Source organism: Molossus molossus, unplaced genomic scaffold (assembly GCF_014108415.1).
Source record: "Molossus molossus isolate mMolMol1 unplaced genomic scaffold, mMolMol1.p scaffold_m16_p_21, whole genome shotgun sequence".
Taxonomy (NCBI): domain Eukaryota; kingdom Metazoa; phylum Chordata; class Mammalia; order Chiroptera; family Molossidae; genus Molossus; species Molossus molossus.
The window spans coordinates 2,182,676-2,207,301 of record NW_023425357.1 but is presented as its reverse complement, the minus strand read 5'-3'; the positions used below and the strand labels follow the sequence as shown (position 1 = coordinate 2,207,301).

Below are 24,626 nucleotides of genomic sequence, written 5' to 3'. Positions count from 1 at the left end.
TGGCAACCACTGCACTATTGTCTTTGTCTATGGGTTTGTGGTTGTTTATCTTGTTTGTTCATTTGTTGCTTCTAGATTTATATGTCACGTGAGTGAAATCATATGGTTCTTAACTTTTTCTGTCTTATTTTACTTAGCATGATATTCACAAGATCCATCCAGGTCCTCACAAATGGCATTATTTCATCTTTTATTACAGCTGAGTAGTAGTCCATTGTCTCTATATACCACATCTAACATTGAATACTTTTTATTATGTGTCTGTATCAGGCATTGTCAGAATTCGGGTTAGAAGTAATTCTTTGAGGGATTATTTTTTATTCATTTGAATTTTGTCATGAGAATGGTCTTGTTCTCATGACTGTTTCAATAAGAAGATGAGAACAGATGAGTGTAGTCTAAAGAAATCCTGCCCTCATCCCCATCCACCCAAAACTAGCAAGATACTCACCATACAAGAACTTAGTTACCTCAATCGATTGGTTTTTTTTGTTTTATTTATTTTATTTTTTGTTGAATTTAGTGGGGCGACATTGGTTAATAAAATTATATAGGTTTCAGGTATGCAGTTCTACAACACATCATCTGCATATTGTATTGTGTGTTCACCACTCCAAATCAAGTATCCTTCCATCATCATTCATCCCCCCTTTACCCTCTTCTGTTTCCCCCAACCCCCTTCTCTGCGTTGACTTTTTTTTTTAATAACTTGGAGCTGCTCTGAATTTTACACAGGTTTCATTTAGTTCCTGGTAATTCTCTCACTGAAGACTGTCATCTTAGTCCAGGTCAAGATGGCATCGTCTTTTTTTTCTGAGTTTGGCCTTATGTGGTACCTGAAGGAGCTCAAAAAGGATGAGTTCAGAAAATTTAAGGAGCTCCTCAAGCAAGAACCTCTGCACCTTGGACTCCAGCAGATCCCCTGGTCTGATGTAAAGAAGGCAACACGAGAAGACCTGGCAAACCTATTGGTCAAACATTATGAGAAACAACAAGCCTGGGATGTGACCTTCATCATCTTTCAGAAGATCAATCGGAAAGATCTCTGCGAGAAGGCCAAGAGAGAGATTGCCGGTGAGGGAGTCTGGAATTGGGGATGGGGACAAGGCTTCTTATCCCAAGGATCATGTCAGAATTTTGATAAATGGTCTCCATCTACCATCTCCACCCAATGGGCTCCACAGAAGGGTCAGAATGTACTAGGGAACAGTGTTATCCTTGTAGATAGAAGACAGTGGTTCTGTGTGGTAAATGTGGGTGGATACCACATCTTAACTTGTATTGCATTTCTGCATTACCAATAATTTATCCTTGCATCCAAGCCAGAAACTCTAAGAAGTTTTATCACAAAAACTATGGACTTGATGGTTCAGCGAACATTACACTTAACATCTTTTGTAGATGATGCACTGAGCTGAAGATAACTAGGTGTAATTGTGTATTTATTCAAAGTAGCCATGGAATGCGTGTTCAGTAATATTTCTAAATCACTATTTTGTATGTATATATTTTCATATTTAACAAGCAAACATTCATGTCAAAGAAGCTATCACCTATAAGCATTATAGGCTTCAGGGCCATTTTTTTTTTTAAGAAAATTGTATTTTGTCTTATTAAGAGTCATTGGCCATTTCCCTGGCTGGATGACTTAACTGGTTGGAGTCTCATCCCGTACACCAAAAGGTTGCAGGTTTGATTCCCAGTCAGGGCACGTATGGGAGGCAACCGATCAATGTTTCTCTTTCACATCAATGTTTCTCTCTTTATCTCCCTTCCTCTCTCTCTAATATCAATAAAAACAGCCCTGGCTTGTTTGGCTCAGTGGTTAAAGTGTCAGTCTGAGGATTGAAGTTTCTCAATTTTAATTCCCAGCCAAGGCATGTACCTGGGTTGTATGTTTGATCCCTGGCTTCAGTCAGGGTCATGTGGAAGAAAACCAGTTGATGTGTCTCTTTCACATTGATATCTCTCTCTCTCTTCCCCTCTCCCTTCCATTCTATCTTTTTAAAAAATCAATAGAAAAACATTGATTTGGGTGAGGATTAACAAACAAACAAAATCAATAAAAACATATTCTCAGGTGAGGAATTAAAAAAAAAAACACGAGTTGACCATTTTACAACACGATAGCCTCAAGAACAACACTCATCATGATCTCAGTTGACATGACAACCATCTGCATTTGTATATATTATGTTCACATATAATGAAATTTTCTCAGAAGCTTCTTTATATCCTCACAGTAGCCCTGTTGGAGCATTTAAGTATTGGAATGCACATCATTTTACTATAATTACAGTTAGGATATTGTGTTGACCTTTTAATTTATGTATAGTTGCATACAGTACTACATTAATTTCAGGTGTACAATATAATGACTCAACATTTATCTACCTTACAGTGGGATCATCTCACAGTAACCATTTTTCACCATGCAAAGTTATCACACTATTTTTTTTTTAATTGAAAATTGTTTTTCTTTATTGATTTTAGAGAGAGAGGAAGGGAGGGGGAGACAGACATAGAGACATCAAGGAGAGAGAACATTGATTGGCCACCTCCTGCACTCTCCCAACTGGGGATCAGGCCCACAACCTGGGCATGGTCCCTGACCAAAAATTGAACTGGCATCCTCTTGGTGCATGGGTCAATGCTCAATCACTGAGACACAGCAGTCGGGTTATTTATTATTTTTAATCCTGAGGATTATTTTCACCTGAGGATATGTCTGTTTTTTGTTTTTGTTTTTGTTTGTTTGTTTGTTTGCTATTAGCCTTAGAGAGAGGAAGGAAGAAATGAGAGAGAGAGAGAGAGAGAGAGAGAGAGAGAGAGATGTGGGAGAGAAATATTAGTTGGTTGCTTCCCATATGTGCCCTGACTGCAGATTGAACACACAACCTGGGTATATGTGCACTGACCAAAAACTATACCGACAACCTTTTGGTGTATGGAATGATGCTCAACCAGCTGAGACACCTGGCCAAGGCCACTCTATGATTGGCTAAATTGTGCTTTAGCTTTTCACCCATCCTTTTCATCCCTTCCCCTCTAGAACCATCCATTTGTTCTTTGTTTCTATAAGTTTGTTTTGGTTTTGTTTGTTCATTTCTTTGTTGTTGTTTGTTTTTAGAGTCCACATATAAGTGAAATTATAGGGTATTTCTCTTTCTCTGACTGACTCATTTCACTCAGCATAATATCCTAGGTCTATCCACGTTGTTGCAAATAATATTTCATTCTTTTTTGTGGCAGAGTAATATTCCATTGTATATATGTACCACTGATTTTTTTTTATCCAGTAGTCTATTGAGGGGCACTCTATCACATCTAATTTTTCAGTGTCAGGTGTGTCAGATAAATTCCATACCCAGAAAATCACTATCTGTATCTGAATTCCTTGTAGGTGTAAACAGGCACATAGTAGAGACACTGTCTTGGTGTTGTTGTTGTTTTTATATAAAAATTATTCCACACTTTCCCTGGCCAATGTGACTCAGTTGGTTGGAGTGTCATCCCAAATATTGAAAAGTTACGAGTTCGATTCCCAGTAAGAAAACATACCTAGGTTGCAAGTTCAATTCCTGGTCAAGGCATGTATAGGAGGCAACCAATTGATGTTTCTCTCTCTTTCCCTCTCTTTCTCTTTCTGTCTCTCTGTCTTTCCATTCCCCTCTCTCTCAATTCAATAAGCATTTAAAGAATTATTCCACACTTTTACTATCTGTGTACTATTGCATGAATAATTTTACTGGTCTTCTATCCATGGTTAGAAGTGATTCTCTAGTGTTTGCTATATAGTAGCAACAATGAACAGTCATGTATGTGTGTATGTGTTTAGAGTGAGGTTTGGCCGACTTTAGAGAGCCATCATCTCCATCACAACTGCTCATCTTTGTCTTTGTAGTGGCAAAACCACTGTAGATAACGAATAAGCAAAGAACATGACTGAGTCCTCATGACATTTTATTTATAAAACAGACTGTTGACCAGCTTTGGCCAATGGGCCAGAGTTTTCAGAACCCTGAGAAAATGCATTGAGAGGAAAAATAGCAGGGCCAAAGCAAATGTCTGTCTGAGTGTTTTAATTCGAATATATGTTGTTTTGTTTTCTTGTGCTCACTGACTCAGGACATGGAAAGATGTATCGAGCTCACGTCAAGGAGAAATTCAGTGAGATGTGGTTCAGAGACTCTGTCACCAGGATTTATGATTGCTTTGAGAAGGAGCTCATCAAGAAAGAACATGAATATCTGGAATTTCTTTTTGCTCCGAAAGAGACCAGGAGACAGACAGTGATCCTCAGAGGTATCCAGGGAATTGGGAAGACAACGTTGCTGGTGAGGCTGATGTTAGCCTGGGCAGAGGGCACACTCTACCAGCAGTTCTCCTACATTTTCTACTTCTGCTGCCGGGAACTGAAGCGGTTGACAGCAGCCAGCTTGGCCGAGTTGGTTTGTAGAGACTGGTCCAACTCCCTCACCCCAATAGGGGAGATCACATCCGAACCAGAGAGACTCTTGTTCATCATTGATGGCTTTGAAGAACTGAAGTATGGCTTGAATGAACCTGAGTCAGATCTGTGCAGCAACTGGATGGAGCAGCGACCCATCCAGGTGATCTTAAGCAGCTTGCTAAGGAAGAAAATGCTCCCTGAGTGCTCACTGCTCATTGCTGCAGTGCCTACGTACCCTCAAGTAATCGAGGACAGATTGGAATGCCCAGAGATCAAAACACTCAGTGGATTCACGGAGGGCGAGAGGAAGGTATATTTCTCCCATATATTCCAAGACAAGAGTAGAAGCATCAAAGCCTTCAGATTTATAAGAGAGAATGTACAACTGTTTTCCATGTGCCAAATCCCCATCCTTTGCTGGGTCGTGTGCACTTGTCTGAAGCAAGAGATGGAAAGAAAGAAAGATCTGGCTCTGACATGCCGACGAACCACCTCCCTTTATTCCTCTTTTGTCTTGAACCTGTTCACCCCCATGGGGTCTAGTTGTCTAGATGAGCAAAGCCAAGGTCTGCTGAAGGGCTTATGTTCCCTGGCTGCTGAGGGCATGTGGAATGACACATTTGTATTCAATGAAGAAGATCTCAGAAGAAATGGGTTGGTTGATTCTGACATTCCTGCATTGCTGGGCGTCAAGGTTCTTCATAAATGTAGGTACACTGAGAACTCATACATGTTCATCCATGTGTGCATCCAGGAGTTTTGTGCTGCCCTGTTTTATCTTGTGAAGAGCCACACTAACCATCCTAACCCAGCTGTGGGATCTACCAAGGCACTGCTATCCACCTATTTAAAGAATAAAAAGGTCCATTGGATTTTTCTGGGGTGTTTCATGTTTGGCCTTTTGAATGAAAAGGAACAACAGAAGCTGGATGCATTTTTTGGCTACCACCTGTGCCAGGAGGAGATACAGCAGACATTTCAGCAGCATTTATGGAGTGTAAGTGAGAGTGGACACCTTCAGGGACAGGTAGATTTCTTGGCATTATGTTACTGTCTGTTTGAGATGGAGAACGAAGACTTCATAAAGTGGGCAATGAATCTGTACAAAGAGGTGCATTTTTTTATCACTGACAAGATGGACTTGATGGCTGCTGCCTACTGCTTAAAACACTGTTTTTCCTTGAGGAAACTTTGTTTTTCCATCCAAAATGTCTTTGAGGAAGAGCACACACACACTTCCACGTGAGTCCATCCAATGACTCTCTTTCTGTTACCTTTTTTGCATCTGTCTGTTTTCCCAAGTGGGTTTTGTGAATGGAGTTTCTTATAGAATATTGGGGTTGGGATCTCACCTCCAACATTAAACAGACCTCAGCTCACATCCTGGCTGGACTCCTTATGAAATAGGTGACCTCGGCTGTGGGTTGCTCTCTTCGTTGAAGTTGCCTCGTAGAAAGGTCAATAATGTGAACTACCACCCTGGGAGATGCTATAAAGATAGACTGTGAGAATCCATGTGAAATCTGTTTCCTATACATTCTTGAATGTTCTGATATGTACTCAAGTTATTTGTATTGTTTCCATAGATCACACTTTTTTTTACTTCCCAGATAAAAGTTACCTTTTACAATGTATTCTGAAAACAATGTTACAAATTTTAACTCATTTTAGTACTCACAAAAGTCATATGAGATAGATGCTCTTATCAGGTTACAAGCGAGGAAACAGATCTTGTAAGCTGTCCAAGTGAGGAAGTGGTAGAGGCTCAGGCTGAGCCTAGGGGTCTTGCTAGAGACTGACTTAACAGCAATTCTTTAATGCCCCAGCTTTCCCTATAAAATTTCCCACAGCTAAGTCCAAGTTCCTCAGCCTGGCACTATTGACATTTGGGATGGATAATTCTTTGCTGGCAAGGGTGGGGTGTGTTCTGTTCATTCTAGTATGTTTAGGAGCATCGCTAGTTTCTACCCAATAGATGCCCGAAGTACCCCTCCTCAAGTGATAGCAACCAAAAATGTCCCTAGACATTGCCCAGTGTCTCCCGGGTGAAGGGACAACATTGCCCCTGGTTGAGAAACATGATTATAAGATGAACTTACCTAAGAGTGGGTCTGCTCTGAGTCAGAGAGATGACCGGTGTTCAGGAAGATAACTCATGATGCTTCTATGTTATGAATGGCTTTGCTGGACTGTTTACACAAGGAAAGCATTTCCTTTCTCTTTCCTTATAGGTCAGATTACCATTTAACCAGTTGGCATCACATCTGCTCTGTGCTCACTACAAATAAGAACCTCAGAGAACTTCAAGTAAGTGATAGTAACCTCGAAGGCTCAGCCTTTGCAACCCTGAGTGATCACCTGTGGAATCCCAGCTGCCGCCTTCAGAAGCTTCAGTAAGTTGGAGGTCCACCTGGACTTGAGTCTGTTGTGGAGTTAAATGAGTCTCACCTCTAGCTTTTGGGCAACCTGGAGAACTGCAACCTAGAACAGAGTTTCACATGCCCATTGAGTTTTAGAGAGAGTGAAAAGGAAGAGGTAGGGGGAGAGAGAAACATTAATTGATTGCCTCTTGCACTTTCCCCATTGGGAATTGAACCTGCAACGCAGGTACATGCCCTTGACCAGGAATCAAACTCAAGACCCTTTGGTGTGCAGGCTGATGCTCTATCCACTGAGCCACACCGGCCAGGCTATATTTTTATTGTCTTCTCTATATTGCCTGCATGTGAAAACCATACAAGGACCTTTTGAAAGAAGATTCTTCAAGCCCAGGACAAGCCCCCAAATCAATTTATCAGAATATCCCCACTTGATTTCAATGTCAGTCAAGGTAGAGAACTACTGTACTGACTTAACCCCCTGCCAAAAATTCCAGTAGCACCTTTATTGAACCATTACCTGGTGAGGGAAAAACAACTTTGTGTTAATTCACTTAAATTTAAGACTTTGTAACATTGGATAGTATTACAGGATTACAGTTCACAGGGCAAAATCAGACAGGTGCTCAGGCTGTCTTTTCAGGTTTTGTTGAATAAAACCCACACAAAATTTTCTTCCTTTCTGCAGGATAAGAAATGTTTCGTTCTCTGGTGAGAGCTGGTTTTTCTTCAAGGTGTTCACTAATAGCCCAGATTTAGAACACCTGGACCTCAGTGGCATGAGACTCTCCCACAGTGACGTGGTGTTGCTGTGTAACGCCTTGAACAATCCGACGTGCAACATAGAGAAATTACTGTAAGTCTTCATGCTCACCAGCCTCACTGATTTGATTCTAGAGAGGACCATGCATTTTTTTTATCTGTCTACTTTCATCGTTTTTTCTATTTTTCATATGCAAACTTAACCTCCTGTGAATTTGAGCACTGAATATGGGAGTTAAAGATTCTAAATTGGCACCACCCCTTTGGAAAACAATTTGCTTCTATTTGGCTTTCGGAAATTCTGGCATTCCTTATAGCCTAGAAATTCCACTTTGAGGTGTACGTCCAACAGAACTGCATGCATAAGTTTGCTGAAAGATAGGTCCTAAGCCATTCGTGATGAGTATTTGTAATACCTGGAAAATGGAAATACCTCCTAGTGGTAAGTTAGATGAAAAGACTTGTTGTTATAGACTCCCTTCCTGAAAAGGAACGATCTACAATTATAGCAACAATTTGGATGAATCTCACAGACCTCATTGATGGAAATGAGTCAAACTTAAGAGTAAATGTATCGCCCTGGCTGGTGTGGCTCTGTTGGTTGAGTGTCATCCTGTGCACCAAGAGGTTGCTGGTTCGATTCCTGGTCAGGGCACATGCCTGGGTTGCAGGCTGTATTCCCAGTAGGAGGGATGCAGGAGGCAGTGATTAGTGGTTCTCTTGTCTCACTGATATTTTTTTCTCTCTCCCTATTCCTTCCTCTCTTTCTAAAATCAATAAAAACATTTTTGGGGGTCAATCCTCACCTGAGGATATTTTTCCGTTGACTTTTAAATAGAATGGAGGGAGGGAGAGAGAAACATCAATGTGAGAGAGACACATCAATTAGTTGCTTCCTACATGACATTGACCAGGGTCAAGGATCAAACCTGCAACCCAGGCATGTGCCCTTGACTAGGAATCAAACCTGAAACCCTATGGTCTGTAGGCCAACACTCCAACTGCAGAGCCAAACTGGTCAGGTGATAAAAACATCTCTTTAAAAGGGCAAATATATCATGTGATTTCATTTATATACAGTTCAAAAGTGGGCATGGCCATGGTATTAGAGGTGAGGATGACAGGAAGTGATGGACATGATATATGTTTCTGGACCTGAATACTGGTAATACCGGTGTTTCCAATTCATGACAATTCAGGGTGAGCAAGTAGAAACACCCTAAGTCAAATAGAAGAGTTGTGGTGATGGAGTTTGGGGAACAGCAAACATGAATGAATACCTTGAAGAATAACACCTGATATAGATCAAGTAACTCAAATCAAGTGATGTATTTGAGGCTTTTTATTGGGGAAATTGAAGCTGTGTACGAACAATAATTTAGGGTGTCTCAAGTCTAGAGAATGGGTGATTGGGTTCAGGGAGGTTCTCAAGCAGAGCAAACATGAGTTTCCTGCCTCTGATAGGATTAGCAAGAGGAATGAATCAGGGACATAGAAACCAATGGAATGTGACATTTTCTCTTTCCTACAGGCTGGCCAATTGTGGCCTCTCAGCTGATGATTGTGAAGGCTTCAGTGAGGTCCTAAAGAAAAATGCAAAACTGAAGCTTCTTAACTTATCCTACAACTACTTGCACAGAGGACTGTCCCTGTTGTGTGAAGCCCTGTGCCACCCAGCCTGTGCTCTGCAGGTCTTGGTGTAAGTGACCATTGGGAAGGCCCACTTTGGAACACCATGGCAGCCATTAGTTTGAACATCTGTCCATTGATGGAGTCATCACTAGCTCACAACTTCTGCTCCAAACTTTTCTGTGCCTTCCAATTTTTCCAAAGTAACCATGAACTCCTTTGAAAGCCATGAACTATTATGATATTACACTAAGTGAAATGAGTCTGGCAGAGAAAAACAAATGCCATATGATTTCACTTATATGTGGAATCTAAAGAACAAAATAAATAAGCAGAACAGACACTAACTCAAAGATACAGAGAACAAACTGATGGTTGCTAGGTTAAAGGGGGGATTGAGGGATTGGGTGAAAAAAGGTGAAGGGATTGAGAACTACAAATTGGGTCCTGGCCAGGTGGCTCTGGGCCCTGGTCAGTTGGAGTGTCGTCCTGTGCACTGAAAGGTTGTGGGTTCGATTCCAGTGAGGGCGCATACCTAGGTTGAGGTTCAATTCCCAGTCAGGGTGTGTATAGTAGGCAACCAATTGATGTTTTTTTCTCATATCGATAGCCCCCCTTTCTAAAATCAATAAGAACATATCCCTGGGTGAGGATTTAAAAAAAGAAGAAGTAGAAATTGGTATTTATAAAACAGTCATGGGGATGTAAAGTACAGCATAGGAAATATAGTCTATAAAATTGTAATAACTATGTATGGTGTCAGCTGAGTACAAGATTTACTGTGGGTGATTACTTCCTAAGTTATATAAATGTCTAATCATGAGGTTGTACACTTGAAACTAATAAAATATTGTATGTCAACTATAATTGAAAAAAAAAGAGGGGGCAAGGGGGAGAATGAGAGACACCTGTAATATTGTCAAAAATAAATTTTAAAATACCCCCCCCCAAAAAAAGAAAAAGAAATTACAGAAAGAATAACAGAACTAAAACAATTACAGCTTTTACACGTAAGTTGATTCAATATACGTGACTAATCCATGAGCAGTGTCTTGGCCAAGGACAGAATCAGATATAGAATGAGAACCAACATTTTCCAAATTCTCCTTGAGAATTAGTTATGTCAAGTTCTTCCTTCTACATCACTACATCGGTTTTTTTTGTTCTAATCTATCACGTGAGTAAGAGGCTTAAAAAAAAAAGGCATTTTTAGATAAGACAATCCATGGTGTCCCTTGAAGATGCCATGCATATAAGATGATAGGAATACTTTCCATAATATGGAGTTAGACAGAGCTCCCTGGCACATCCTTTCCCTCCTTTCCTCCCATGTTTGTCCCCACAGGTTAGTTTGCTGCTACCCCAGAGAATGTTGCTGGGGAAACCTTTGTGATGCTCTCCTGTGTAACAAGAACTTGATCCATCTGGATCTCAGCACAAATGTCCTGAAAAGCAAAGACTTGAAACTTCTCTGCGAGGCCTTGAAACAGCCGTTCTGCTGCCTGAAGTCTCTATGGTAAGTGTGTTGAAGGTTTACTTGGAAGACCAAGCCTCCTTCTCAGGGGCTTGGGTTGCTGAGGAGGCACCTGGAAGTGAGGAAAGCCATAGTGTCTACACGTGAAAAGGTGAAGGTTAAAAGTGACTTGATTCAGCTTCTTGTAGAGATGTTCGGGGGAACCAACCTGGACCTTGACTCTGTGTTACAGATTCAATGCGTGGTAAAGGGATCCTCTTTGGGATATATACATAAGGGCTGAGAGAAATTGTGACTGGGGCTGAGGGACAGTTTTATGATGAGTTGTTTTAGCCATGTATTCTAAAAGTATAGAAGTTTCATCAGGTAGAAAAGTAGAGTTGAACCCTGGCCGGTGTTGCTCAATGGTTAGAGCATTCGGCCTGTGCACCTAAGGGTTGCAGGTTCAATTCCCGATCAAGGGCATGTACCTGCGTTGCAGGTTTGATCCCCAACACTGGTTGGATTGTGTTGGAGGCAACCAATAGATGTGTCTCTCTCACATCCATGTTTTTCTTTTCTTTCTCCCTCTCCCCCTCACCTCCCTCCTTTTCATTCTCTCTAAAAATCAATGGAAAAAATACCTTAAGAGGAGGATTTTTTTAAAAAAAATTTTTTAATGCTACTGAATTTTAGTTTCTGGATGGTCACCACCCGACAGGTCCCAAGGCACTCAATGGAATCACTGGGTCATCGGGCAGGTCCATTTTTTGTTGTTGTTGTTAATCCTCACCCAAGGATAATTTTTCATTGATTTTTATTTTTATTATTTAAAGAGTCTTTAAATATTATTTTTCTTTATTGACTTTAGAGAGAGAGAGGAAAAGAGACAAAAACATTGATGAGAGAGAACATTGATTGGCCACCTCCTGCATGCCCCCCACTAAGGATTGTGCCCACAACCTGGGCATGTGCCCTGACCAAGAATCCAACTGGCAACCTTTTGGTGTATGGGTCAACGCTTAACCAGTGAGTCACACCAACTGAGCTCCATTGATTTTTAGATAGAGTTGGAGGGATGGAGGGAGAGAGAGAAAGAAAAACATCGATGTGAGAGAGACACATTGATTGACTGCCTCTCACATGACCCTCATTGAGAACGGGGATGGAACCTACAGCCCAGGTACTTGCCTGTGACTGGGAATTAAACCCAGGACCCACCCTGGCCGGTTTGGCTCAGCGGTTAAAGCGTTGACCTGCGGTCCGGAGAGACCCGGGTTCGGTTCCCGCTGAGGGCATGTACCTCGGTTGCAGTTTGTCCCCAGCCCTGGTTGGTCGTGCGGGTGCAGCCATTCGATGTGTCCCTTTCACATCGATGTTTCTCTCTCTCTCCCTCCTGCTCTATCTGAACAAAGAATGAAAAAGTGTCCTCGGGTGAAAATAAAAAAATAAAAAATGAAATGAAATGAAATAATGAAAAAATAAAATAAAAACCACGACCCTTCTGTCTGTGGGCCGATGTTCTAACTGCTGAGCCAAACTGGCCAGGGCAAAGTGGGTCCATTTTTTATTTTTTTTGAAGAAATTCAGACTGTTTTCCAGAATGTCTGTACCAGTCTGCATTTTCATCGGCAGTGCACGAGGGTTCCCTTTTCTCCACACCCTCCTCGGCACTTGTTTGGTGATTTGTTGATGGCGGCCATTCTGACAGGTGTGAGGTGATATCTCATGATGGTTTTAATTTGCATCTCTCTGATGATTAGTGAAGCTGAGCATCTTTTCATGGCTATTGGCCATCAGTATGTCCTCCCTAAGTGTCTTTTCTCATGTCCTTTGCCCATTGTTTGGTCGAATTGTTTATTTTGTTTGTTTTTGAGTGGTATGCTTTTCTTATATATTTTGGAAATCAACCCCTTATCAGATGAATTGTTGGCAAATATCTCCCCCCATTCACTAGGTTTTCTTTTTGTTTTATTGATGGTTTCCTTTGCTGTACAGAAGCCTTTTAGTTTGAGGAAGTTTCATTTATCTAGTTGTGCTTTCTCAAGGGGATGCAGCTAAAAAGATATTACTCAGGGTGATGTCAAGTAGTTTACTACCTATGTTTCCTTCTAGGAACTTTATGGTTTCAGGACTAACATTTAAGTCTCTAATCCATTTTGAGTTTATTTTAGGGGATGGGTGAAAAGGGGAAGGTCATTATAGTCAATAATATTATAATAAGTTTTCATGGTGACAGATGTTTACTAGACTTATGGGGGGATCATATTATAATACATAAAAATGTTAAATCACTATATTGTACACTTGACACTAATATAATATTGTAAACTAACTACACTTAAATTTTAAAAGGAGAACCCATATGTGGCTATATCAATCAGACAAAGTAGAATTTGAGGCAGAAAGTTTATTAATAGATATATTATTTGGATCATGCTCTTTTTAAAATTCTCATCCTATGTTGTTGAGTTTTAATTCCTATGAGGAGAGCACATTACTTCCCATACACTATCCATGAGTCAGAGAAGAAATCATAATGAAAGTGCAAAGATACATTAAAATAAAAAAGAATGTACTTCACCCCAAATTCAAGGGATAAAGCTGAAAAGCTTACCAAACTAACTGATTCAAAACAAAAATCACTACCATCTAAAATATAGAAAATGTTTTTAATTGAAACACAGTAATCTTTTATTATAACAACTGTTGGAGAATTAATAATTGGGAATGTCCTTGAGCCAATAAAGAATATGTTCAAAAAATTGAAAGCAAAGATTTGTTTAATGATGAAGACATAAAGGTTTCTCTTCTGTCTCGAGAAGGTAAGAATTCTAGCTGTAATTATTTCTACTCTACATTGATCTGTCAATAAGGCAAGAAAGAGAAAGTACAAAACCTGTAATTCCTAAAAATAAAATATCAGCCCTGGCCAGTTTGGCTCAGCGGTTAGAGCGTCGGCCTGCGGTACAGAGAGACCTGGGTTCGGTTCCCGCTAAGGGCACGTACTTCGGTTGCAGTTTGTCCCCGGCCCTGGTTGGTCGTGCGGGTGGCAGCCACTCGATGTGTCCCTTCACGTCGATGTTTCTCTCTCTCTCCCCTTCCTCTCTCTCCCTCCCACTCTATCTGTACAAAAAATGGAAAAATATCCTCGGGTGAGGATAAAAAAAAAAAAATAAATAAAAAAAAAAATAAAAATAAAAATAAAATATCAGAAAGAAAGAAACACCTAATGCTACACAAATGAGATAATAGTGCGTAAAGAAAATGTTTTTCACATTTGTACCTAAATTATCTAAATAAGAGAGTCTAACAAGCTTCCTCTAAACAAACAACATACAAAAAGATAAAGAAGAAGCAATAAACTAATGGAATCAAATAAAAGCGCTGCCCTGGCTGGTGTTGCTCGGTGGTTAGAGCATTGGCCTGCACACCACAGGGCACACACCTGGGTTGCAGGTTCAATCCCCAGCCCCCCCCCCCCGCCCCCGTCTGGGCGCGGGCAGGCGGCAACTACTCTCTCTAAAAACCAATGGAAAAAATATATTCAGGTGAGGACTAACAAAAATAAATAGATAGATAGATAGATAGATAGATAGATAGATAGATAGATAGATAAAAGCACCATTTACAAGGCTAGCAAAAGGGAATTACCAAAGTAGGAAAATTCTATAAAGGAATTACCCAGGACTAAAGCTAACAGAACATGTGTGAGACATTTGTAGTGCATATCGTCAAATGATACGGCAATGTGGGCAAAAGGAGAGGTCCCACGTTCAAGGACTGAACCATTCAGTATTAAAACTCAAGTCTCCACAACCTGATTTTATTTTTAAGGAAATCCCAATCAAAACAGCTTCTTCTTGTTGTCTTTCATGTAAAACATGGATAGAAAAATATGTGAAATTTACAAGAACCAAAAATACCTGATGCCACTCTCTGTCTCAAATCAATGCGCCTATCCTCGGGTGAGGGTTTAAAAAAAAAAAAAAAAACCCACAAAAAATGTTGTAACCCTGAAGAGCGGTATCACTACTGTTCTCTTGCAGTTTGTTAAACTGTTTCATAACGTCCGATGGCTGTCGCGACCTCGCCTCCGTCCTCACTGGAAACCCAAACCTGAGAAATCTGCAAATTGGGCGCAACGACGTGGAGGATGATGGTGTCCGACTGCTGTGCAGAGCTCTGCTGCATCCCAACTGTCACTTAGAGCAGCTGGGGTGGGTACCTCTGCCATGTCACGGCTATCTCTTGGTGGGTGGCCAAAGATTGAGGACTGTTGGATAGTAAGAGAAAGAAAAACAAAAACCCCACTGAGGCACATAGCAGGTAGCTGTTATAATATAATGAACTACTCCTGGTGTAGATCTTTTTTTTTATATTCTCTCCCGGGGATATGTTTGTTGATTTTAGAGAGAGAGGAAGGGAAGAGAGAGAGAGAGATCAATGTATATACACATGACCAGGGATGGAACCCTGACCAGGAGTCAAACCCACAACCTTTTGGTATGAGAATGATGCTCCAACCCACTGAGCCACCTGGCCAAGGCCAAAACAGAGTCTTAAATTGGTGAGCATTGAGGATGGCTGGCTCCACTGGTCTGGTCCAGGCACAGCTCATCTCGAAATGGTATGAGTGGGAACGGGGGTGGCCAAGTTGATTGGCCGATCTACGTGGGCCTCACTATCAAGTCTGGAGATGGGTTGGCTGTGAACTGAGACCAGCAGGAATAACTGAACCACGTCCCATAACTACCTGGTTAGCCTGGCCATGTTGACGTGGCCACAGTCTGGGTGGCTTAAACAATAGAAACTTATGCCCGGCTGGTGTGACTCAGTGGTTGAGTGTCAACACATGCACCAAGAGGTTGCCAGTTTGATTCCCAGTCAGGGCACATGCCCAGGGTGTGGGCCAAATCCCCAGTGGGGGCATGCAGGAGGTGACCAGTCGATGTTCTCTCTCATCGATGTTTCTCTCTCTCTCCCTCTCCCTTCTCTCTCTAAAATTGATAAAGAAAAAAAATTTTTTAAACCCAGAAATGTAGATCCTCATGCTTCTGGAGACTGGAAGCCTGAGATCAAGAAGTGGGCAGGACTGTTTCTCCTGAGACCTCTCCTTAGCTTGTAGATGGCCATCTCTTCCCTGTGTCCTTACAGGGTCACCCCACTGTCCACAGCCAAGTCTTAATTTCCTCTTCTTTAAGGAAAACAGTCATGTTGGATTAGAGCTGAACCTAATGACTTCATTTTAACTTAATTGCCCCTGTAAAGACCCCATCCCCAACTGCAGTCATATTTCCAGGGCTGGGGGTTAGGGCTTCAACCCATGAATTTTTGTAAGGACACAATCAGTATCTCAGGGATTCAAGAGAATGAAAAATATGCAAGATGTCAGCTCAGTGCTCACAAAACGTTGCTCCCACTGTGTCATATTCACCAAAGCAAGGCTGCGGCCAGCCCAGATGCAGGGGTGGGGAACAGACCTTACTCCCTAGTGGGGTGAGCAGCAAAGTCCCATTGCCACAGGCCTGGGTCAGAGTGGAACAGATGAGTACAGCCACTTGCACTATCTACCCCAGAGCAGTCAGCAGATACCATAAGCACTGGACTGTTGGATGTTGTAGGTGGAGGCGAGGGGCGAGCCTTGACCAAACATCTAGCTCACATGCTATCGACTGCCACCTCCTCCCCCGAGGATGGGCCACTTCTCACCGTGTGTCTGTTGCAGGCTAGGTGCATGCAAGTTGACCAGCGCCTGCTGTGAGGACCTTGCTTCTGTTCTCACCAGCAACAGAACCCTGAAGACACTCAATCTGATGGGAAATGCCTTGGACCGCAATGGGGTGCTGGTGCTGTGTGCCGCCCTGAGACACCCAGAATGCAGGCTGCGGACTCTGGGGTGAGCTGTGCCTGAGCTTCTTGGGGGGACAGATCTGAACTGAGGAAGGGCAATGGGCTGAGTGCGGAGCCTCCATGGTCCAGTCTCACTGCAGTTAAAGTGCAAACGATGCCCCCTGTCTCCGGGTTGTTGCAGGAGTGAAAAACTTAAATCCCTGATGGAGCATAGTGACCGGTGAGCGCCCAATAAATGGTGGCACTGGTACTGTGATGATACTAATTATAATGTAACAAGAGTGCTAAATATAATCATAATAATTGTAATGCATTCTAATACAATTATAACAAAAATTATAATATATAGTGGGAATTATAATCATGATAATTATAATACATATTCTAATACAATTATAGTGCAAATTATAATGTAATTATAGTGTGAATTACCACTATAGTAATTATAACACACAGTATGATATGATTATAGTGCAAATCATAATATAATCATAGTGCAAATTATAATTATAATAATTATAATCATGCATATTTACACATGAGTTATAGTTATGTTTAATATATTTAAATACGCATGATTATAAACATAAATTTTTATTATATTTAATATATTTTATTATATTTATATTACACTATATATTACATATTAAAATTAAAATTTAACAAATTATATTTATAATTACATATATAATTATAAAATATCATAAAATAATTATCTAAAATAAAACTACATGTGTATCATCGTTATAGACTTATAATTATAATATATATTTAAGTATAGTTATAAAGATATAATATATTAAAATATACCCATTTATAATTATAAATATACTAGACAATATACATATTATATATTGTAATATAATTTCATATTATATGTATAATTATCACTGTAATTGTAAGTTTATAATTATACATATAATTGTAATACATATTATACCTATAATTGTTTTTTATCCTCACCTGAGGACATTATTTTGGTTTTTGTTCAGATAGAGTGGGAGGGAGAGAGAGGAAGAGAGAAAGAGAGAAACATCTATGTGAGAGACACATCGAGTGGTTGCCACCCACACGACCAACCAGTTGGAGTATCGGTCTGTGGACCAGAGAGTCCCAGGTTCGGTTCCCACTAGGAGCACGTACCAAAAAAAAATAGTAACAATTTATAGGAAATGAATAGTAGAGTAGGTGAAGCCAAGCAGCAAACCATCAATTTGGAATATAAGGAAGCAAAACACACCCAATCAGAACAGCAAAATGAAAAAAGAATCCAAAAAACTTGAGAATAGTGTAAGGAGCCTCTGGGACAACTTCAAGTATACCAACATTTACCTCGAGGAAGTGCCAGAAGGAGAAGAGAGAGGGCAAGAAATTGAAAACTTATTTGAAAAAATAATGACCGAAAATTTCCCTAACTTGGTGAAGGAAACAGACATACAAGTTCAGGAAGCACAGAGTCCCAAACAAGATGAATCCAAAGAGGCCCACATCAAGACACATCATAATCAAAATGCAAAAGGTTCAAGACTAAGAGAATCTTAAAAGCAGCAAGAGAAAAGCAGTTAGTTACCTACAAGGGAGCTCCCATAAGACTGTCCGTTGTGATTTCTCAAAAAAGACTTTGCAGGCCAGAAGGGAGTGGCAAGAGATATTCAGAGTGATGAAAAGCAAGGACCTACAACCAAGATTACTGTATCAAGCAAAGTTATCATTTGGAATCAATGGACATATCAAGAGTTTCCCAGAAAAGAAAAACTAAAAGAGCCCTAGCCGGTTTGGCTCAGCGGTTAGAGCGTCTGCCTGCAGTCCAGAGAGACCCGGGTTCAGTTCCCACTAAAGGTATGTACCTCGGTTGCAGTTTGTCCCTGGCCCTGGTTGGGTCATGCAGGTAGCAGCCACTCAATGTGTCCCTTTCATGTCGATGTTTCTCTCTCTTCCTCTCTCCCTCTGGCTCTATCTAAACAAAGAATGGAAAAATGTCCTCCGGTGAGGATTTAAAAAAAGAAAGAAAAAGCTAAAGGAGTTTACCACCACCAAACCTGTATTATATGAAATGTTCAAGGGTCTTCTTGAAGAAGAAGAATTAAAATATGACCAATAAAATGGCAATAAATACACATCTATCAACAATTGAATCTACAAACAAAAGGAGCAAGCAGAACAGAAACAGAATCATAGATACAGAGAACTTTTTAAAATTTATTTATTTATTTATTTTTATTATTTTTGTTATAGATGGTTCTCCTTTTTCCCCCACAGACACCCTCCTTCCTATCCCACCCCCCACCAAGCATTGTTGTCTATGTCCATTGGTTATGCATAGATGCATATAAGTTCTTTGGTTTATCTCCCCCACCCCCCCACCCCCGAGCTTTGTCAGTCTGAACCATACTCTTTTCTATGTCTCCGGGTCTATTTTGTTCATCAGATGTTTTTGTTCATTATATTCCACAAATAAGTGAGATCATGTGGTATTTGTCTTTCTCTGATTGGCTTATTTTGCTTAGCATAATACTCTCCATGTTCCTCCATGTTGTCTCAAAAGATACGAGATCTTTCCTTCTTACAGCTACATAGCATTTCATTATGTATATGTACCACAGCTTTTTTATCCGCTCATCTATTGATGGACACTTGGGCTGTTTCCAGATCTTAGCAATTGTAAATAGTTCTGCTATGAACATAGGGGTACATATATTCTTTCTCATTGGTGTTTCAGGCTTCTTAGGATATATTCCTAGAAGTAGGATCACTGGAACAAATGGAGGTTTTATTTTTAATTTTTTGAGGAAACACCATATTGTTTTCCATAGTGGCTGCACCAGCGTGCATTCCCACCAGCAGTATGCTAGTGTCCCCTTTTCTCCACACCATCACCAGCACTTGTTTGATTATTTGTTGATGGTAGCCATTCTGATAGGTGTGAGGTGATACCTCATAGTTGTTTTAATTGACTGTAGGTCCTCCATATATGGCGTTTATTATATCGAGATATGATCCCTCTATTCCCACATTGCTGAGCGTTTTTATCAGAAATAAATGCTGGATTTTATTGAATGCTTTTTCAGCATCTATTGATATGATCATATGGTTTTTATCTTTCATTTTGTTTATGTGGTGTATACTATTTATTGGTCTGCGAATATTGTACCAACCTTGCATCCCTGGGATGAATCCCACTTGGTCATGGTGAATAATTTTTATAATGTATTGTTGGATCCAATTTGCTAATATTTTGTTAAGGATTTTGGCATCTATGTTCATCAAAGATATTGGCCTGTAGTTTTCTTTCTTCGTAGTGTCTTTATCTCGTTTTGGAATTAGAATTTTGCTGGCCTCATAAAAATGATTCTTCCTTCTTGAATTTTTTTAAATATTTGAGGAGAATGGGTGTTAGTTCTTCTTTGAATATTTGGTAAAACTCCCCCATGAAACCATCCAGGACCAGGCTTTTGTTTGCTGGGAGATTCTTGATTATATCTTCAGTTTTCTTAGTTGTTGTTGGTCTGTTCAAGTTTTCTATCTCTTCCCAGTTCAGTTTTGGAAGCGTATGTGTTCCTAGATATTTGTCCATTTTGCTTAGATTGTCCAATTTGTTGATGTATAATTGTTCATAGTATTTGTTAATGATCCTTTGTATTTCTGTGGTGTCTGTTGTTACTTCTCTTTTGTTTCTAATTTTGTGTATTTGGGCTCTCTCTTTGTTTCTTGGTGAATCTAGCTAAGGATCCATAAATCTTGTTTATCCTTTTAGAGAACCAGCTCTTTGTTTTATTGATATTTTAAATTAGTTTTTTAGTCTCTATGTCATTTATTTCTGCTCTGATCTTTACTATTTCTTTCCTTCTACTTGCTCTAGTTTTTTGTTTGTTTGTTTGCTTGCTTGCTTGCTTGCTTTCTAGTTGTTTAAGTTGTGAGGTTAGATAGCCAATTAGATATATATCTTGTTTCTCGAGGCAGGCCTGTAGTGCTATGAACTTCTTTCTCAGGGCATCTTTTGCTGTGTCCCATAGATTTTGTGTTGTGTGTTCATTTTCATTGGTTTTCAGGAATTTTTAAATTTCTTCCGTGATCTCCTTGGCAACTCATTCATTGTTTAATAACATGCTATTTAGCCTCCATGTGTTTAAATGTTTTTGCTTTAATTTATTTCTAGTTTCAAGCCATTGTGATCTAAGAAAATGCTTGATATGATTTCGATTTTTTTGAACTTGTAGAGACTTAGTTTGTGTCCTAACATGTGGTCTATCTTTGAGAATGTCTCATGTGCACTTGCAAGGAATGTGAATTCTGCAGTTTTGGGGTATAATTTTCTGTAGATATCTATTAAAACCATTTGATATAGTGCATCATTTAGAATCTCTGTATCCTTGTTAATTTTTTGTCTAGAGGATCTATCCAGTAATGTCAGTCGGTGTTGAAGTCCCCTGCTATGATTGTATTGCTGTCAATTTCTTCCTTGAAGTCCTCCAGAAGTTTTAAAATATATTTTGGGGCTCCTGTGTTGTGTGATTTACCAAGGTTATATCTTCCTGTTGAATAGATCCTGTCAATATTATGTAGTAGCCTTCTTTGTCTCTAGTTGTGGCCTTCATTTTGAAGTTTATTTGATCAAATATGAGTATTGCTTCCCCAGTTCTTTTTTTTTTTTTTCCATTTGCTTGGAAGATTTTTCTTCATCTTTTCACTTTCAACCTATGTGAGTCTTTTGTTGTGAGGTGGGTCTCTTGTAAAGAACATATATGTGAGTCATGCTTTTTAAAAATCTTTATTGTTGGATGTAAAATGTATTACAGATGTTCCACATTTTTCCCCCATTGACCACCTCCTCCCCACTCCCACCCCCCTCCTGCCTTTTCCCACACTGTTGTCCATTGGTTATGCATATAAGTTCTTTGGTTTATTTCTTCCTACCCCCCAACCCCCTTCCCTTTGAGGTTTGTCAGTCTAGCAACCAATTTGTACTTCTTAATGCCTTCACCTTTTTCACCCATTCCCCCAAACCCCTTCCCATTTGGCAACCAACAAAATGTTTTCTGTATCTATAAGAATGTTTCTGTTCTGCCTGTTCATTTTGTTTGTAGATTCCATTGTCGATAGATATGTATTCATTGCCATTTTGATTGTTCATATATTTTATCTTTTTCTTCAAAAAGACCCTTCAACATTCCATATAATAATGGTTTGGTGGTGATGAACTCCTTTACCTTTTTCTTGTCTGGGAAACTCTTTATATGGCCATCAATTCTAAATGACAGCTTTGCAGGATAGAGAAATCTTGGTTGTAGGTTCTTGCTTTTCATCACTCTGAATATTTCTTGCCACTCCCTTCTGGCCTGCAAAGTTTCTTTTGAGAAATCAGCTGATAGTCTTATGGGAACTCCCTTGTAGGTAACTAACTGCCTTTCTCTTGCTGCTTTTAAGATTCTCTCTTTGTCTGGAACCTTTTGCATTTTGATGATGATGTGTCTTGGTGTGGGCCTCTTGGGGTTCATCTTGTTTGGAACTTTCTGTGCTTCCTGGACTTGTATGTCTGTTTCCTTCACCAAGTTAGGAAAGTTTTTTGCCATTATTGTTACAAACAGGTTTTTGATTTCTTGTTCTCTCTCTTCTCCTTCTGGCAACCCCAAGATGCGAATGTTGGCACACTTGAAGTTGCCCCAGAAGCTCCTTACACTATCCTCATTTTTTTTAATTCTTTTTTCATTTTGCTGTTATGATTGGGCATTTTTTCCTTTTTTATATTCCAAATCCATGGTTTGCTCCTTGGATTCACGTACTCTATTATTGAAGCTGTGTAAATTATTCATTTCAGTTAATGCCTCCTTCAATTCTAACTGTGTATCCATGATTTCTGACTGGTCCTTTTTTATGCTCTTGAGGCCCTCTCTAAGTTCACTGATGTTCTCACTAAGTTCATTGAGCATCCTTATAAGCAGTATTTTGAACTCAGTATCTGTTAAGTTGCTTATCTCCATTTCGCTTAGTTCTTTTTTGGGGGTTTTGTTCTTTTCTTGGGGTTTTGTTCTGTTCTTTCATTTGGGACCTGTTTCTTTGTCTCCTCACTTTGGCTGCCTCCCTGTGTTTGTTTCAGTGTATTACTTAAGGAGAGGTATGGGGCTCGCTGAGACCAGATGCTGCTCGTTTGAAAGAATTTAGGAAAAACCTGAAGCAGGACCCAAGACCGACCAATACTATGGTTAGGCAAGTGGCAACAGCTTGGGTGAGCTTAAAAGTTGGGTGGGGTGGGGTGGGGCCTCAGGGAGTCACCAGGGCGGGGCTACCAGTGTGAGCCAGGTTGCTGGAGTCCCAGATATGGGGTTGTCTGCTGCCCCCGGGAAGGGCTCACCAAAGGAACAAAGGCCTCTGACAGCACGTTTGTCCTAGAGAAAGCCCCCTCTTCAGCCCTCGCTCCAGTGCCAAACAGCTCAGTTCTTCCCTGTATGAGTCTGGTGCCCCTCGAGCTGCCTCCCCTCCAAGCTTAGAGGGAGAGTGTCCGATAAGTTTGCGTGCGGACCCTGTAGGGAGCTGCCTGGGGCTCCAGCCGCTTCAGCTTCCCTGAGCCTCAGGTCCTGCTGGATTTTCCAGCCAGAAGTGATGGGAACTTCTATTTTTGGCACTGGAACCCTGAGTGGGGCACCTGATGTGGGACAGGGACACTTCGGTCCTCAGGAAAGACCTTTCTGGCCAAGGTGTCCTCCTGATTTTTATCTGCCACACTTGGGTGTGGGACCCGCCCCTCCCGCCGCCCCTCCCGCCGCCGCCGCCGCCGCCGCCGCCGCCGCCGCCGCCGCCGCCCCTCCCGCCGCCGCCGCCGCCAGCGCCCCTCCCGCCGCCACCAGCGCCCCTCCTACCACTCTGGATGTGGCTGCTGCTTTAATTCCGTAGTTGTAGGACTTCCATTCAGCTTGATTTCAGGCGGTTTTGAATGATGGTGGTTCTGTAGTTTAGTTGTAACTCTGATGTGGTTGTGGGAGGACGCGATGCCGCGTTTACCTACCCGCCATCTTGACCGGAAGTCAGTCATGCTTTCTTACCCAATCAGCTATTTGATACAGACAACTTTTAGTTGGTTGCCAGATGGGAGGGGAGTTGGGTGGATGGGTGAAAAAGTGAAGAAATTAAAAAGGGCAAATTGGTTGTTAGAGTGACATATCTCAAAGGGAAGGGGGGTGGGAAGGGATAAACCAAATAATTTATATGCATATATGCATAACCAATGGACACAGACAATAGTGTGAGGAAGGCAGGAGGAGGGTGGGAGTGGGGAGAAGGGGGTCAATGGGGGAAAAGGAGGACATTTGTAATATATTCAACAATAAAAATAAGTTTAGGAAGAAAAAAATAGAATTATTATTTTATGTTCCTGACAATAAAAATAGCTTTGGTCTTGCTCCCGAGCTCCCACTGACTTCCTGTCCCAAACCCTGATGTTTAGGTGGAATCAGGGCTTTCTGTTACACCGGATATTGATTTGGCCCAGTGACATGTTAGAGACACCTCCTCCCAGCTGGGAGAACGCTGTGTGTATAGCTCTTCCCAGTGCTGTGTTTAGGGACATCATGGTGGCAGCTGGATATTGGCCATGGTGGGAAAATTTATCCCACAGAAATACATGGCATGACCCATCAGAGCATGTGTGTGTGACAGCCAGGTATCACAAATTCACCAGCACACAGCTGCCTGATCCTGTGTCTTTTCTCATGGCTTGCTCAGGGAAGAAAAGATGGAGAAAAATAAGATACAGAGAAGGAGCCCTGGCTGGTGTAGCTCAGTTGGTTGAGCATCAGCCTGAACACCAAATGGCTGCTGGTTTGATTCCTGGTCGGGGCACGTGCCCCGGTTTCAGGTTCTACCCAGTTGGGGTGCATGTGAAAGGCAAAAAATTGATGTTTCTCTCTCCCATCAATGTTTCTCTCTCTAAAATCAATAAAAACATTTCTTAAAAAAATACAGAGAAGGAAAAAAAAGGTATAAATTAAATAGAGCCCCTTTTATATTTGCCAGGCTGAAAATAGCTGAATTTGATGAGGAAACGCAGAGACTTCTGGTGGCTGAGAAAGAGAGAAACCCCGACTTGACAATCAGAGATGAGTAA

The 24,626-nt window shown here is 40.8% G+C and overlaps 2 protein-coding genes across 3 annotated transcripts in view; one reads left to right on the top strand and one right to left on the bottom strand.

The window, feature by feature from the left end:
• LOC118639189 (class I histocompatibility antigen, Gogo-C*0203 alpha chain-like) overlaps positions 1 to 24,626 on the bottom strand; it is a 361,626-nt gene that overhangs the window by 77,268 nt on the left and 259,732 nt on the right. The gene's annotated exons all lie outside the window — the stretch shown is intronic.
• On the top strand, positions 795 to 24,626 carry LOC118638725 (NACHT, LRR and PYD domains-containing protein 4-like). Its single transcript, XM_036274861.1, has 9 exons — positions 795 to 1,074; positions 4,129 to 5,695; positions 6,685 to 6,846; positions 7,520 to 7,687; positions 9,125 to 9,292; positions 10,568 to 10,738; positions 14,725 to 14,895; positions 16,404 to 16,574; positions 24,536 to 24,626. Exons 1-9 carry the CDS (start codon positions 795 to 797, stop codon positions 24,624 to 24,626), a joined length of 2,949 nt encoding a protein of 982 aa, XP_036130754.1.